Consider the following 16,291-nt stretch of genomic DNA (forward strand, 5'->3'; position numbering starts at 1 on the left):
TTGATTAAGCGGTCTCCAAATAGGCGTGTTCAAAGGGCAATGTTGGGGGTAATGATGATAGCAGATCACTGCTTAAACGCCCTCGGTGAATTCCACAATTAATGACTGATTTACTAATTTTGATCATCTTACAAGGAAATTCAGTTTGTCATTAGGTGCAACACGTTAGTCATATTAGCAGCTGAAGATCTGATAATCCGACACCCAATTTCACGTTCATACAAGTAATGATGTGTGCGGACCTCAAACTCCTGCCGATATGACATGCACTTCAAAACGTTACAACTCATAAAAAAAATATCTTGATCAAAAAAAAAAATCAAACTTAAAAATCCTTTACCCAGTACTTCAAATTATATACAAATCAAAATAGTCAAATAATTGGAAAACGACACATTACATTAGAAATCAGCCTTTTACAACATCCTCTGAAAAAAGTCATTAGGATTACCACAAAAGGACCATTCATCAGCATATAGTACGACTACCTCTTTCAAACATGTTGAGTTTGTATTCCAACACGGACGTTAATCTTTACTTTGTTCGATTCCTTCAACACAGATTCCTTACTTATACTCGGAGAAGTCATAAAAGTAATCTCTACAGGAAAGTTCCCAACATGAAAACGAGTCTTTAACGGTAATGGGAGACACGTCAAGGAAGGGTTTCGAGTCCAATCTATCCTCTCCCAGGTTACATGAAACAAGAGCCATATGATCTGCACGCAGGGTATGATACAATCTATGACCGGAACTCGCATGCATGCGGAAAATAATATTATTTCAATCAAAATGGAATCTGCGAACTGTTATCTTAAATCCCCTTCCGGGAAGACGGTTTTGCATAGAATTGTGCAGGGGTTAAACACGAACTTAATAAACAATAATACTTGATTTTTTGAACACAGTAGAGAGCATATCGGAGACGAGTCAATACTTACGTTCACAAGAATTCAAAGTCATATGAAAAAAGAGATACTGGATTATTTTAAAATAACAAAAGCAAAGTCCATAAGAGATGGAATGTAAGCAGGTTCTGAAGGGTATCCTGTCGACACAGCCAGTATGATTCAAGTGTAGAAGCTGCGTAAGTTCGTAGAAGTAAATATTGAAGCTGACGGAGAATTGAACGATTCAATGACACCATCACTCATTTCTTCCCCACAGCGAGCCCTCCGAACTTACTTGTGACTGGGTGCACGCCGAACAAACATGTAGACTATACCAACCCAGTGCAATAAATACAGTTCCAGTCATGGTGATTCGATTGAACATTTACTATATTCAGCTTTATCTATTTCGTTTGCACTCGATGTCACTGCAATAGATAAATCCCCGGAAAAGCATGTCAAGATTAGTGGACATGTCAATCTTGTTTAATTTTCAGTCTTGGAATAATTGTAATGCGAGGGACGGTCTCATCAGTTTAATTTTTGATTGCAGCTCAGAAAATAGTTAAAAAGGCAGACTTGTTATTACAATATTTCTTTGTTAATTTCCTGGAGACGACTTTTCCTCAAATATGACAATCAGATCAATAATGTTGAATGTCATCGAGACCTCGGCATGGAATGCACTGGATGCGTTGAAACCATTGCAACAATATGGTGCAGGCATGTGTGAAAATTAAACTGTTTACATTCATCCCGAACTTCAAAATGACGCATGGACAGGAACTAAGATGGTGGTTTTCAATTGTTACGTCACTAATACACTGTTCCATATATAGCGGTTACAAATCGTTTGTTACAGGAAATTGTTATCAAGAGAGGTCAAAAATGTTATAGATCTGTGATCGCTTTCGGAATACGCTCTACAACTCTGCAGTTTTTAACACTTGTCTATTATTTTGACAAATCCTTTGGAAGATACTGTTCGTATAAAGCTTTAACAACGAAGTTGATACATATATAAAAGGAATTCATCTCATATTTCTGAAACATCAATTTTGATAATACGGTCATAAAATATTTTGCACAGTCAGCTAAAAAAGAGAAAAGTTTAACACCTTTTAAAAAACTCTGCTTCGTCATATACAGATATATGTATATTACTTATATATATGCATGTTCCTAAACACGATTCTATCTTACATATTTACAGTTATATAAAGTACAAAAGTCGGGTTCAAATGCTACTCTATTTGCTGTAGTCTGTCATCCTATTACTGTTCAACCTTTGGAATTTACAAATGCGGAAGTAGTAATTCTTTGAGCGAAGGATCCTAAATTCCAATCAAAAGGACGTCTTGCCATACTACTATATAATGTACACGTGGCCACCTTAAAACTTCAAACGTCGCTATAACCTTCCGCTCAACCTCACAAACGATCTATTCACTTTCTCCAATATTACGTCAATGGGCCAGTACATTTTACAAACAACTTATTTCTTTTTGCAATTTGTACAGTGCAAATAAGAGGAAGACAATTAAAGTGGCCTTTTCTTCGAAACCTCTTGACCCCACTTGACCTTTGAACTATCACTTTCAAGTCGATAACCCAGTCGCACTACAAAGTACGTACCAGACGGCTGCTCATACATCTAGATGAAAAAAAAAATAGACTCTGTGCATTGGATGAAAATAATGACGAGACCTCTTGTGTATATTTTTCTAAACAAAATTATAAAGATATATCGCAGAAATATTTTGAAATTTTGCACGTCCAACGTCAGTTCACACATTGACGCATTCAATATCTGGTTTTATTCTGACGATTCGATTGGGATGCACACAGGGAAAGATAACTTCTATGCTATACTGTACCATCGTTGTGGCATTGCGTCTTTCAATAGATGCGTGTATTCACTCAGGTCAGTTTTATTTTCTCTTTTGACATCTTTTTTTTTTATTCGAGATTTTATCATGACTCAAGAATTATTATTTTTTTTCGTTTGGCACGCTGTACAATCGGCTAAGTTAGGAAGCTATTTGGATTAGACAAAATTCAAATAAGAAAAAAAATATACGCATTTTGATACTGTCGAAAATGGTTAACAGAGACTGACTGAAAATAAACTTTGCGATGATTTGCTCATTAATCAAGCAAGTTTCAAATCCCATTCTGTGATTGGTCCTCTCCAGCCTTACCTCCATTCGCATCCCTTTTCCTCATTGGAAGGAACCGAAGGATCATGCAGTAAGCACGCCATGTGCACGCGGCCAACACGTGAACATGTCGCCAATTTGTATTTTGAATAATACGTGTAATAATGCTTCTGTATACCACTACTCAGACACTATTGTTGCAGATGAATAGAATATAGATCGCCAGCTTTCTCAATGAATAACCATTACATGGTTTGGTTAAGATTCAGATATGAAAAGTCTAACAGCAGCAGTCTTTTTATCGCTGGACGACATACCCTGCTAAGTAAGTTTACATGATTTCAGCAATATGTAGACGAAAGAAGTGGATCTCCTTTCTTCTTGGCGTCGGTCCTCTCTAGCCATATAACTTCCTGGGAATCCGAGGCAACCTTGCCGCTCACGGAAGGCGTGGACGAAGCTGCGTGAAGATTGTGGCCAGAGACGGAGCGGTGAGCCGTTGAGACGCGGCCGGACGCTTGCGCGGCTCGCGGTGAGCGCGGAGAGCGACCGGCGCGCGACGATCGCGAAGGACGGTTCAGCGTCTGCGTCTCGGAGAAAGGAGCGCTCAAGTCAGTTTCCATTGGCTTCTTTGCGCGCGGAAGCGTGTGTGACGAGAACGGCCGCTCTACGCTATGATGAGGCACGGCATGGGAATTCGACTCCGGCTTCAGAACTGGAACGTCTACCGGTTGATCACCAGGGAACGCCTGGCTTAGTAGTCTATCTACATCGTGCACATTGTTCGCGTCGTTCACTTGCCGTCCCGAAGGGGGCTGCATCCCGTTATTCCCGCCTATTACTGACGCCATTGTCGCTGGAACGCGATTGGACACACTAGGAATTTGTTCGTTACACGGTTTGGACGGCATTATATTATGGAGTAACGTTTGAGCATCGCGTTGCATTGTCTGCGCGATCACTTCCATTTCTTTTTGCCTTTGTTCCTTTAGTAAGACGTCGATGATTTCATTTCGCTTCTCCTCAAAGCTCTTCTCAATGCTATCAAGCTGTTCGTAGAGCTCGTCGATTCGCTTGTGAACTTTGACATCACACACAATTTTGCTTCCGCTCTCAACGTCAACAGAGGTCACGATTTGTCCCGTGGATGAACTCATCGGTGCGCCCTCTGGCGTTCCCCGAATGCCAAGTTCTGTACCGACGCGAGGCTTGTGTCTAACCTCGGCCAGCTGTGGTGCAGACACCGCCATGTGACTTGTCTCTTCCAGGGGACTGTGGGGGATCGGATCCAACCTCGGCGAATGTCTACTCCTGCTGACGCTGGTGGCGTGCTTTGGAATCATCGGCGCTTCCTCGCCCTCCTCTTCGTCCTCGTCGTCGTCGACGTTGAGTCGATTCATCTCGATGTCGACTGTTGTTCGCTTGGAAGAATCTGAGAAACAAAGTTAAGCAAGATGTAAAGTCGCTTGAAGACTGAAAGTAGATATGTTGGCAACAGCATTAACAGCCCCCAAAACAATGTAGCTATCATATGGATTCTCCGATTAACATTTTGTGAGATTCTATGCTATTGCCAATGTTTGTCGTTCGTTGTTGGCATTTCATAAGGTAACATAGGAACCATCCAATCATTTGGGCCCCGAATTTTTCCTACACAATACATTAGTTGACATTACACACGCAAAAGTTTCAATAATATGCAATCTAGTCCTTTAGATGAAAGCACACTTTAGATGGTCAGTCACGGTTTCCGTTACAAATCGTCTTTTTCAACATTTTTTAAGCATCCTATTTTTAGTGATTATTAACTTAATCTAACTAGTCCTATCTAAGTTTTTTTTTCCAATATAGGATATGCAGCCACGAATTGAGGGTACGATGATAATCTCTGCAGCAAAATCTCCCTTGAACTTGTTGAATCGATTTTTTTTTTTCATTTTTCATCTGAGATGGCTGGATAGCCCATATTCAGCTGCACTAGCTGGTCTTCCATAGGGTCCAGTTGGTCGTGAGGGCGGGACCACTTCACCGGGTTATGCTCCCTGCTTTTTGTGATGAGCAAATGAAGCGGGATTTTTCATGAACATGCACGAGTTGTGCCTCTCTTATACAAGGGACCTCCATTTTATGCTCTATCCGAGTGACAGAGTGTTATGGCTCTTACTGGAGGGAAAGAGATGACTACACACAAGATTTTGACCGATACAAGGCTGCTTCAGTGCTAAAGCAATTTCGAGCGCTGCGTGACACCTACATTGTATACTGTATAGTCTAGCTTTACCTGATTGTGTGGCGGGTTTCTCGCTTCGCTTGCGGAATCGACGTCTCGTCGAAGGCGACGTCGCGGGCCTGGTGGCCTGCATGTTTTCCATACTGTGCATAGGTGTGAGTGTCAGCCGTGTGTTGCTGACGCTGAGGTTGTTTCGGCTGCTCTGGCTCCTGTTATCTTTCGTTTTGTCCGCCTCCACGTCGATGTCCACCATTGCAGACGGCCGTCTCTCGACCTCTTGCTGGAAAGTTTGCAAGAAAGGATCATGAAATTATTTTATTTTTATGTTACTCTTTTGACTATTTCACTAGTCTAGTAATAGTATATTTCAATACATATCCAGCCACTTCCAATTTGAAAATGACGCTTCCTCGTCATACTGGAGCGTACAAAATATAGACACAATGATAATACAGATTTTTAAAAAAATATATGTATCACATCTCGCAGTACTCAACATTCTGTCAAGTGTCTGTATAGCGTCCAAGAGTCTTTTCAACAGTTAGCAAAGTAATTGAATTTAAACTTACGTCTCCAGATTAGTTCTACGCGTACGTCAAATTATAAACCGTAAGTAACTTAAACTTCCTAACGCCCGGGCACCCATTTACGTCAGTATAGAGGACGACACAAAGACACAAATTCCACTGCACAAGACCACATTTGCGTAAAGGTTATAAATTCTGTTATGCAAACCCCGTTAATGACCTCTACACATTTCGTCTTTGGATGGCGGTACTCAACATACCAGCAAACTGGACTCCGGTAAACCTACTACCAAAAGGGAGTCCATCAACGGAAAAAAAAATCAAATGTTGTTCCCTTTCTTATTTATGCAACCATAAATGTTTTATGATAATCATACTACAGTATCACACTCATTTATACTTTTCCTTTCCTTGTAATCCAGTTTAGTTTTGTACAATTCTTTGCAACAATGTAATTATAATTTGTTTTCACTTAGAGAAGCAGAAATAATGCAAACAAACAAAACGTACTGGGCAGGGGTTTTCATGCATTAACCGTTACATCTTCTGCGTTTACTAAATGCACGCATAATACGACTTCTAAAGTTTGAAGGACTAGCACTCTTTTATTTTACTTTCATGGAATCTCTCGAGTCGATGCTCAATAATTCTACCTTCTTTTGACAGTCCGATATCATAGAAAAACTAAAAACATTCCTACGATATGGAAATGAGAGAATTGTAAGTAACAACTTTCAGTTTCTCATAAACATGAAAAAAAAGTCAGCCGAAGTTCACTAGACAAGAAAATAACACAACTCGACGCAATATGGAAGCGACGGGCTTCGACTAAAAACTAAGACACTGATTTATTAACGATCAGAAAGTTGCAAAGGCCATCTGTGGAAACGAATTGATCTGGTGTCGGTTGCCTATAGAGTATCAAATTTTACTCACGTCTCTCATATCCATCGTAATCTCCACGTGTTTAGCGAAGTGATCCTTGAAATCTGGATACGACAGGATGACCTCCATGAGGTCTTCACGTGCTAAGGTCACGAGGTCGCAATAGGTCAGCGCTCTCACTGTGCCCTTTGACCTCCCAACGTCATCACGAGTACAAAAATTTTCGCCAACAACGTCATTTTTTCCTATGGAAATGAAAGAATGCAAAGAGCGTAGAAAATTAATTATCATACGCTACTTAATCACAATTATCAAGTTCGAAAACGATTATCAACTTTGAAAACAATATTGAAAAAGTTATCTCACTATTCCTATCAACACATTGGGATTTTCCCGTACATTCAAGAGATAATGTAACATCAATTCCATGAAATCTAAAGAACGTGGCTTTCTTAACTCAACCACTGTGCAGATTTCAGACAGATGTGCGTCACCGCAGCCTACATTTATCGATAGACTTATGTGGCGATTGCATAACATTGACAGACTGGCGTAAATGTAGCGTGTAGCTTAGTGAAAAAGAACGTTTAACAAATCGTAAACATTCACAGAAAGCAGCAGTTGAGTAATCTCAAGTCTGAAGATGAGAACTCGACACGGGCATTTCGTCTACATTGGTTTTTATATTAAAGACTGATTTGTACACCTACTCTAACTATAGATCCGCCGTTTTTTATAAATAGTTGAAATCAATTCCATCCTAAGTAGATTATTTGATATCAGTATGGTACGCCTCTAAGCTGTGAGTTTATAAGATCTTTCTGCTAAAGTAACCTTGTCTAAAATAGTGGAAGTTTGTACAAACAGGTAAACTAAATTTAGGACGAAGGGCACAAATAATGCATTCTGTTAGCAGAATAGACAAAAAATTGGCACAACGTCGTCCGCACCTAATATAGCAAGCACGAGATTTCCCTGAAGGATTTCTAAAGATCCTCTCGATATAAAATACATGACGTTCAGACTGTCGCCCTTGTGGATAAGGATGTCTCCGGGTGCTGTGTGTGTCGTCTGCAAAAGATTGAAAATAAACGATATTAAGATGCCATCAAAACTCTTGAAAAAACCCCCACACATTCACACACACACACACACACACACACGTACACATTATATATATACACACACACTCGCATACTCTCTCTCCCTCGCCTTCAATTTTTCTCACATCAGATATAGCTGTATCCGGCATATCCCTCGACGCAAAAACAAACAATATAAGATATGAACTACTACGTCAACGGCGAGATTAATTTTAGGTCATAGTCAGAGCTATGAATTAATCGCAGGCAGAAAAAAAAAAGAAAATGAAGAAAGCAAAACAAAAACAAATCAAGCTGATATTGCTACCGGTTTTCCAAACGTGCTGAAGAGTATTTCTCTGAAACATTCAATGAAGGGAAACTATGCTTCCTTGTTTCTTAGCAACAGTTACTTCCATCCCTACAGCCAATCAGTGTTCACCACTTCAGGTCTTTGCCATGGCGACTCATACTTTTGTCAAACTTTTAATCAAAATGTTTGAATATCTAATGCGAAGAGGACGAGGTGAATTGGATGGATGAACTTTACCTGGAATTTCATGGACAGCGCCCGGAGACAGCCGTGGTTCACCCCTCTGAAGGCGTTCGACTCTCGAAGCAGGTTCCGATTTAAATGTAATGATATATCGGCCTGTAGGAAGTCTGGAAAGTCTTTCATAACCTGTAAAAGGAAGATAGGACCCGAATTAGAGGATGGAATTTTCTTTGGATTGTTTGCACGATATTTCCTTGATGAGGTTTGTCCATGATACGCAAGATAATTTCAGAATCATGATAACAATATGTTCGCAATTCTTGGCAGTAATTCCAAATTGTCGATAACAGTTTTTATAGGCTATCATAATATCTCGGACTGAATGCAAGCCAGCGAAAGAACTCTGGAAATAAACAAACTCGAACGAAAGAAACAAAAAGACATTTTAAAGATAATGATGACAGAGTCATAGCATCAAAGAATAATCATTCAACAACCACATCGGTATAGAGATCAGTAAACAGACGGTATACATGCCGTACTAAAAATGACAATTTCTAATGCCAAAATTATACAAACAGGGTATGTTTCACATTGCAACTCTGTGGTTTGCGTTGCATCGGAAACTTGTCGACAAATTAATGTACGAGACACCAATGTACTTGTGAAAAACGGTAAGAGAATTCTTTGATATCATTTTGAACATCATGATTTCGAACCCTTTTGACATATTCCTGTAACATAAGGCTGAGTTTGTCACCTAAATTTAAACTATTGTAACACAAAGGTCGGAGGTTTTAGTAAGTGTCAATGGATCTTCTAGAATTTCTAAAAACTATAACCAGGAAATTATTGTAAACACTGAATGCGTTACGTCAAACTTAAGAGATTGTTATCTGCGTCAATGGAATGAATTGAGAAATGATCTTATTTTGTTATTGATTTCAACAGGCAAATGCAATTGCAGATATCTGTTATTCCCACGGTAAGTAGATTAGGTCCTGTGTTTAACGGATGTACACCATTTCGAGAAGAATGTATTGCAAACTGTAACGCTCTGGGTCAAAGTTGTACACAAGGGGGCGCTGTCACTAATGTCGTGACAGCAGCTGCAGCAGGCTGCAGACTCTACGCCGGAGCAGAGTAAAGTTTACGCGGACTCACCTCGGCTACTTCATGGAAGTCGTTGCCGTTCATGTAGACCCAGGCGTGCTTGAAGTACTCCTTGAGGCGGCTCTGCAGCGGGTTGGGTACGTTGTGGAACTTGACGAACTCCTTGACCAGGTTGAGCTGCTGCTGATAACGAGAGATGCCCGCGTAGAGACGTTCGATGATCGCCGTCATATTCCCAAAGATGCAAGCGAACATGAGCGCTGCCATGGTAACCGAAATGTTAAAGGTAAAAAAATACACACGACTGAGAAAATGAATAGTCATAATGAAAGATAAATAAATTCAAAAAGAGGATATTTTGAATAATAGACGTAAAAATGAAGATGGACGGGTATGCGGTATTGGGAGAGGACAGAAAAAATAGACAAAGATTTATGTATAGATTGGTAATGAACTAGTGAAAAAAAACACAGATGTTTGTACAATAAAACAATTCTTCATGAAATGAACAGGCTTTTCACGAGAAATTTTTGTGTTTGACCCAAGTTTATGGTAACTTTTATTTCATACAACCGATCCCATCTAAAAAAAAAAAAACGATTGAAGTCATACTGTGAAAACGATAACTTTTGCATTAACGTGTTACTGTAATCACGAAAGTTGTCGAATATTGTAACTCATTACACTGGGAAAGACGGACTGTGGTAAAGAGCGAGCAACTTACATCCAATGAGCATCATACATATCGCGAAGAGCTTCTCTGCGTCAGTGGATGGCGCTATATTTCCGAAGCCCACAGTCGTTAGTGTTGTTAGCGTAAAATACAGGGATGACACATACTTGTCTTTTAATGATGGACCACCCGTGGAGGCATTCTGCGGAAAAAGAAAGGGAATATCATCACAATAATTATAAACATACATTATAAATATTGTAACAATAAATAAAGATGAATATGTTGACACCGTTCGTGCAAACTAGGTTATAATGATTCGGAAAGATTTGATAGGTAAGTGAACACGAGATAAAGAAATGAACATAACATGCAACTGCATTAACCAGGTTCATATTACGTAAACATGCGTACTAAGGCTCGATTAACAGACGTATGCCCACACCTCACAGTGTGGTTCAATTTCAATTAGATATGTTTCATCTAGCTTATTTCTGATGTGAGAAAAATGTATGAAAAAATTATAACAGGTTGTTGGGCCATGTCTCTCTGTGTCGATCAAGGTGGCGGTGATGCTCCGTGACGCACGCTACATTTTTAACGTTGTCTCCAATCCAATCAAGATGTGAAACACACTTCCGCCTTGGCAACATTGAATTTCTCTTTTCCCGCGTAATGCTATCCGCCCGTCGTCTGCCCTAAGATGCACGCGGTAATGTAATGTATGCTTTGATATTGCAAATGGTTTTCCCTCTAGCTTCAGAAACGCAAGCTGCGCAGCGGAGTGTATTATGGTCGCATCTGTCGCTTAGATCAACACGAAAGATAAGAGACAATTTCACCTCGGGGTAGAAAAACAAGACTAATTTGATGTCTCATGAGACGCTAGAAAGGTGTAATACTATCCCCCGAGCAGGTCTTTAGTCTTGGTACCCAGTCTCTAACGCAAATGTAATTGTTTCGCCACAAAGTATTGACACAAACCAACCACCCGCATCGCTCGCAACGGAAGAACACATGTCGTTTGATGGTTAATAAACATTATACTCTTCCTCTGCGACATAATAGAATAACAAGTAATCCTAGGGAAATAAGTCTCTTTATAAGGGGAAAACATTTAAAGATAAAGCAATCGTTTTTGTTATTCGTCTTACTGCATTTATATATATATATATATATATATATATATATATATATATATATATATATATATATATATATATTATCACCTACAGAATATTGGCGGACGACCGACGTGCAAAGGTACAAAAAAGAAGAAGATCTTGTTGGGAGGATTTACAGGGTATCTGCACCTTTCAGGGTTGAAATGTGATCATGAATACCTGGCTAGCTTTCTCGGTCTTTCACCAAGATTTCATTTCATAAGGATATCGCAGGTCTTGTGGTGTCGACGTATAACTTACTTAAGGAGTAACACTGGCAAGTGTTTTGCATTTCATGTGATTAGATGATTTAGTTCCGAATGCTGTAAACATATGTAAACCCCGACGTATTTTTTACCAATCAATTATAATTCTTGAAGAGAAATTTGTGATACATTTGATAACTTGGGACGCCTTTCCCAAATTTGGAAAAGCTTATCACTCTGCTTTAACAATATATATAGGCTATTTCATTTACAAAGGACATGTAAAGAAAGTTCGGCAACGAAAGGTTCTTTAAATTGTCTGTGTGTGTATCATTGCCTGATACTTTCAAGAATCAAAGAGATGGCAATATCTGTGCTGTTATGGATGATTCTAAATCCAGCTAGGTATACTGAAGAAAAATCAATAATAGATTCTTCGATTTCGTTTTCATGTCTTCCAACAAGTCACGTCCTTCTTAGGTGGTTAAAAATGGCAGTCTTGCATAATTAAATGTTTTATATCAGGCTTCCTTCATATTATCTTTTTTTTCCCACATTTTCAAATCACTCCGAGGGTTCGTTAGTACCCACCCTTTTCTTTTAAATCATTATCATTTTGAGACAACAGAACCTTCGCAGTAACAAACCATATCTAATTTTCTGATTAACGAACGTTCGGAATAACGTACCTGTAGAATAACGCCACAGATTATATATCTTTGAATTAACGGACATCTAGGTATACAGAGTTTGTGTGTTTGAAATGACGAAACTTATTTCAACTTCAGATTAACGAACCTTCGGAATAAAAAACATGATTTCAATTTCATTTTCGGATTAACGAACCTTCGGACTAGCAAACACTATCCGAAATATCAACGTCTGATCGGAAAACTACTCTTCACCTTTCAATTACGCCCTCGACATGACCGTCTTCTTGATTTCATATGATTGTGAATTCATCTTCATACAGGGAGCACACTATGGCGCAGGCTGCACGTGTTCTTGACAGGATTCATACAGAGTAACGACGCAAGGCACAAAAGATCTGACTGAAATTCCTCACCCGCGGGGCATGCTGGGTATATTGTGTGTCGAGAGTGGCGACCTCTCGTTGACATGAGAGACACGCCATTTTTTTTTTTTTTTTGATTATCGTTAGGTGTTAGCATAGATACATGCACGGAGAGCCATGACTCGGAGGTATATCACGAGCGACAAACAATGGATTCTTGTAAACCACCTGTGAGCCACAAATCACCGCACACACAGACACGAAGTCACACATTCGCCCGCCTGGAATAGCAATTTTGCTCATTCATCAAGACATACATGTACACTGTATCATGCCTCCAAAGAAAGGTGGTGGAGTCCGCTTTCTTAAAGATCGCCCCCTATTGATTAATGGCGACATTTGGCTTTACTGAAGTATCCGGGTTAAGCCCTGCTCTTGGCTTTTTTTTTTGTGGGAATGAGATAGCCCGACGTGTCTTCATACATTCATACATGTCAAATGTGCCACTTCTATAACGATGGTATGGGACTCTAATGTAAATAGCTATGAACCGCTTGGACGCTTGCGACGGGCACCACATTTTATTCTGCTATCCACCAATATAAATTTAGATTGAGATTAAAGACGCAGTGTGACTCAATTGAAAAATGAAAGTGATTGATACAAATGGCACATGGCATCTCATGGGACCCGATTGTTCATCATTAATCTAAATCAAACCCTACTCTACCCTCACTGAGGCATACTTGTATCATGGACAACTTCGTTACCCGATCTCATGACGTCATAATAAGAACTTACAACACCAACTGTATAGAATACGGAGTATAACACTTTGTTCTATCTGAAGTATTCACTGTTTGTTTGTTTTTTGATCATCGAAAAAAAAAATCTGTAGCTATGGTAGCGTCTTGGATAATGTATCTAAAGTGAAGCAAATAAAGTTTGTTTTGTTCCTGTTTTTGTTGTTGTTGTTGTTGTTGCAAAGACAACGTAAGCCTTCTCGAGAATAGATCACAAGGTACGTAGGAAAGTTGTCTCAGTCATTACCAAACACTAATGTCCACCTACATTGACACAAAAGATTAATATGAATGTATATGCATTTATACATTCACAATATTCATGTGCACATACATTTCAATTTTTTTTGAGTGAAAGAAGTGCGTATGTGATACTGATTGTTTGTGTTGTTATAAAACGATTTTCATTTCAACAAATTTCGCAGAAAGGCCGAAGCTGTAATCGTGGTAATTATCGCACACGTGTTTAATGGATCAAAGTCTGATTAATGAACATCCGTGAAGAACCACGCACTAGCATTCTTCTTTTTGTTCATATCATTTGTTTCTTTTTTCTTCCTTTTTTCCTTTGCAAATCGGGATGGATGGCAAATAGTCAATCTTACTATGATGTGAACGTCGTTTAGCTCGCACTATTTTTCTTTTTTGGTGTTCTGTTTAAATTCGGCTTTTAATGGTGTGAGTAAATTTGTTTTCATTTGTACTGCAAATAATCATGTCTCGCAACATGAAATCCCAACCAAAGGATACTCAACGCTTTAAAAGAAAATGTTCGATAATGTGTTTGCGCACTGGACAATAAATAGGATGAAACAAGGAGAGGAAAGCACATGTATGCCCTATTGTATACGTAATAAAACATGGAAGGCAAAACCAACAATGTACGATTCGTAGTTTTGCCTTACGATTCGCTTCCAGTTGGTAAAATAATGTTGGACAGACAATAACAGGGCCCTGTTGCATAAAACCCTTACCACTGGACTTACCGCTCCTTTCTAGCGGTAAGTCTTCAAATTAGCGGTAAATTTTATAATCCTTGATGCTGATTGGCTGTGATGCCTAATTTTGACGGTAGTTACCATTGAAATTCAACGGTAAGTTTTATGCAACGGGCCCCAGATAAGCCTATCTATTCTGCATGCCGTTTCGGAAGGCGGGTATGGAGACTTCGTTGCAAGGGTATTTTCATTACTTACCGGCAATTTAAAGACGTATAAAAATTGTATTACTTGCTTCCATGTTTTCAATCAACGAGTATGTGACTGCACGGTGACATTTAGTAAGTTTGAAGTATGACATTTTTTTTAGGGGGGGGGGGGGGGGGGGGGGGGGTGGTCAGCTATCAGCACCAGAATCTGGGAGATGATTATAGCATATACGTCATAAAATAGTTGCTGACCTATAAACGGTTCAGAATGCACTGGGTCGACGTTTGATGTTATGCCAGAAAAATATCCTATAGAACATAGGTCCGAATTCACGAAGGTGGTACAAAATTTAAACCATGGTCTATGCAAATTTCATCTGCTTAAATACGATTGACAGATCACGTACGCAAACAGAATTCCAGTAATAAACGTCCATTAATGCGCGTATGTCAAATGTACACCTATTTCTCGCTCATTTTAGACCATGGTCTAAAGTTATAACATGGCCTGGATTTGAAGCAGGTTTAAACCACCTTCGTGAATTCTGGCAATGTGTGTGCTTGTGCGTGAACTATGTGTGTGCCCGTCCAAAGTCTGCCCTGAAATAATCATATTTGTCAACATCGTATGTATTTTACAACAGGATGTACATGTACTTCAGCAAAGAAACAACTACTACACAAACTGTTTTGCAAATGGTGGGAACCGAGCTGTCTCTACAAGGGTGAGGGATCTGTATCTGTACTGAAAAACGACATCCGGGTTTTCTGGGGAGCTATCAAAATCACCAATATTGATAAAACCGTCCATCAATATCACTGTACTGTGATTATCTAATTTCATACAGATTACTGGGGCTTTTAAAGTGGTTTGGAATAGTGCATCCCTCCTGTGGCATACACGTAACATTCCTCAAAAGATATATTGTTGATTGTTTTTGTATGTATATTCATAATTTCACAGCAATAACTCCTCACCAATTCTTCTTTCCCACTAATTATCTAACAGGCGACCGTGATCAGTTTTTGTTACTATTTTGCTCATTTATTCATATACAGTGTATTTAGGTCTCGCATTCATTCATACATACTCCCTTCATTGAGGCAAAGCCTTTCTTCAACATCTCAACCATTCATACCATATATTGCACTCTATATACAAAGACATAGCTTCCCCCTAATTAAGATGTATTTGTCTACGCGACATCACTGAAAACCATCGAACGGCAAAGTACAAAACAGTCCATATTCATATCCGCAAATATCTCGCACAGCCAGCTCCATTAATGTTGCCAATATTTGCGATCGGGAAACAAGGTAAATAAGATGAAGATACGTTGATACTGCTCTCATCAATCTTGCAGTCTTAGCAGTCACGTGACACACCCATTCGTCTTCCTCTTCTTTGGGCGCCATTCATCCACTTTCCACCTTCCCGCCTTAAGACATGCCCCCCTCGCAAGGATTCTTAGTGCAAAGGTAGTGATAGTGAGAAGCTGAATATCATGGTGCGAAAGTTTATCCAGGGGCCACGGAACTGTATATAAAGTGTTTGTGTGTATGTATGTGTGTGCGTGTGCGTGTGTGTGTGTGTGTGTGTGTGTGTGTGTGTGTGTGTGTGTGTGTGTGTGTGTGTGTGTGTGTGTGTGTGTATGAGGGGGGAGGGTATTGTCTGGAGGTACCCTCGGGAAGACATGTGTGTTCATGTGTTTCTATGTGTCTTTCTTTTTTCCGAATTCTTTTTAGCCAACAGTATATTGGAGGGGGAGGCTGCAGCTCCAACTTCGGCGGCCCCTGGTATAGCCAAACAACTCACCAGTTATACGATGAGTTTCAATTTTCCGTATAGATTCAGAGCAACGTAGGAACACAAGTGTACATGCCAACATTCCAATCCAAATTG

General features: G+C 39.5%; 1 protein-coding gene across 1 annotated transcript in view; it reads right to left on the reverse strand.

The window, feature by feature from the left end:
* Positions 1–3,389: 3,389 nt before the first annotated feature.
* LOC139738331 (potassium voltage-gated channel unc-103-like) overlaps positions 3,390–16,291 on the reverse strand; it is a 226,115-nt gene continuing 213,213 nt past the window's right edge. Inside the window, exons 7-13 of the mRNA XM_071648972.1 lie at positions 10,106–10,256; positions 9,433–9,641; positions 8,323–8,454; positions 7,641–7,761; positions 6,742–6,935; positions 5,330–5,558; positions 3,390–4,480 (exon numbers count right to left, since the gene is read on the reverse strand). Of these exons, the coding sequence (XP_071505073.1) occupies positions 3,390–4,480; positions 5,330–5,558; positions 6,742–6,935; positions 7,641–7,761; positions 8,323–8,454; positions 9,433–9,641; positions 10,106–10,256 (2,127 nt within the window). The remainder of the gene's footprint in view (positions 4,481–5,329; positions 5,559–6,741; positions 6,936–7,640; positions 7,762–8,322; positions 8,455–9,432; positions 9,642–10,105; positions 10,257–16,291) is intronic.

Source organism: Diadema antillarum, unplaced genomic scaffold (genome assembly GCF_040938485.1).
Source record: "Diadema antillarum isolate AM-2024a unplaced genomic scaffold, OU_Dant_1.0 seq00000735_RagTag, whole genome shotgun sequence".
Lineage (NCBI taxonomy): Eukaryota > Metazoa > Echinodermata > Echinoidea > Diadematoida > Diadematidae > Diadema > Diadema antillarum.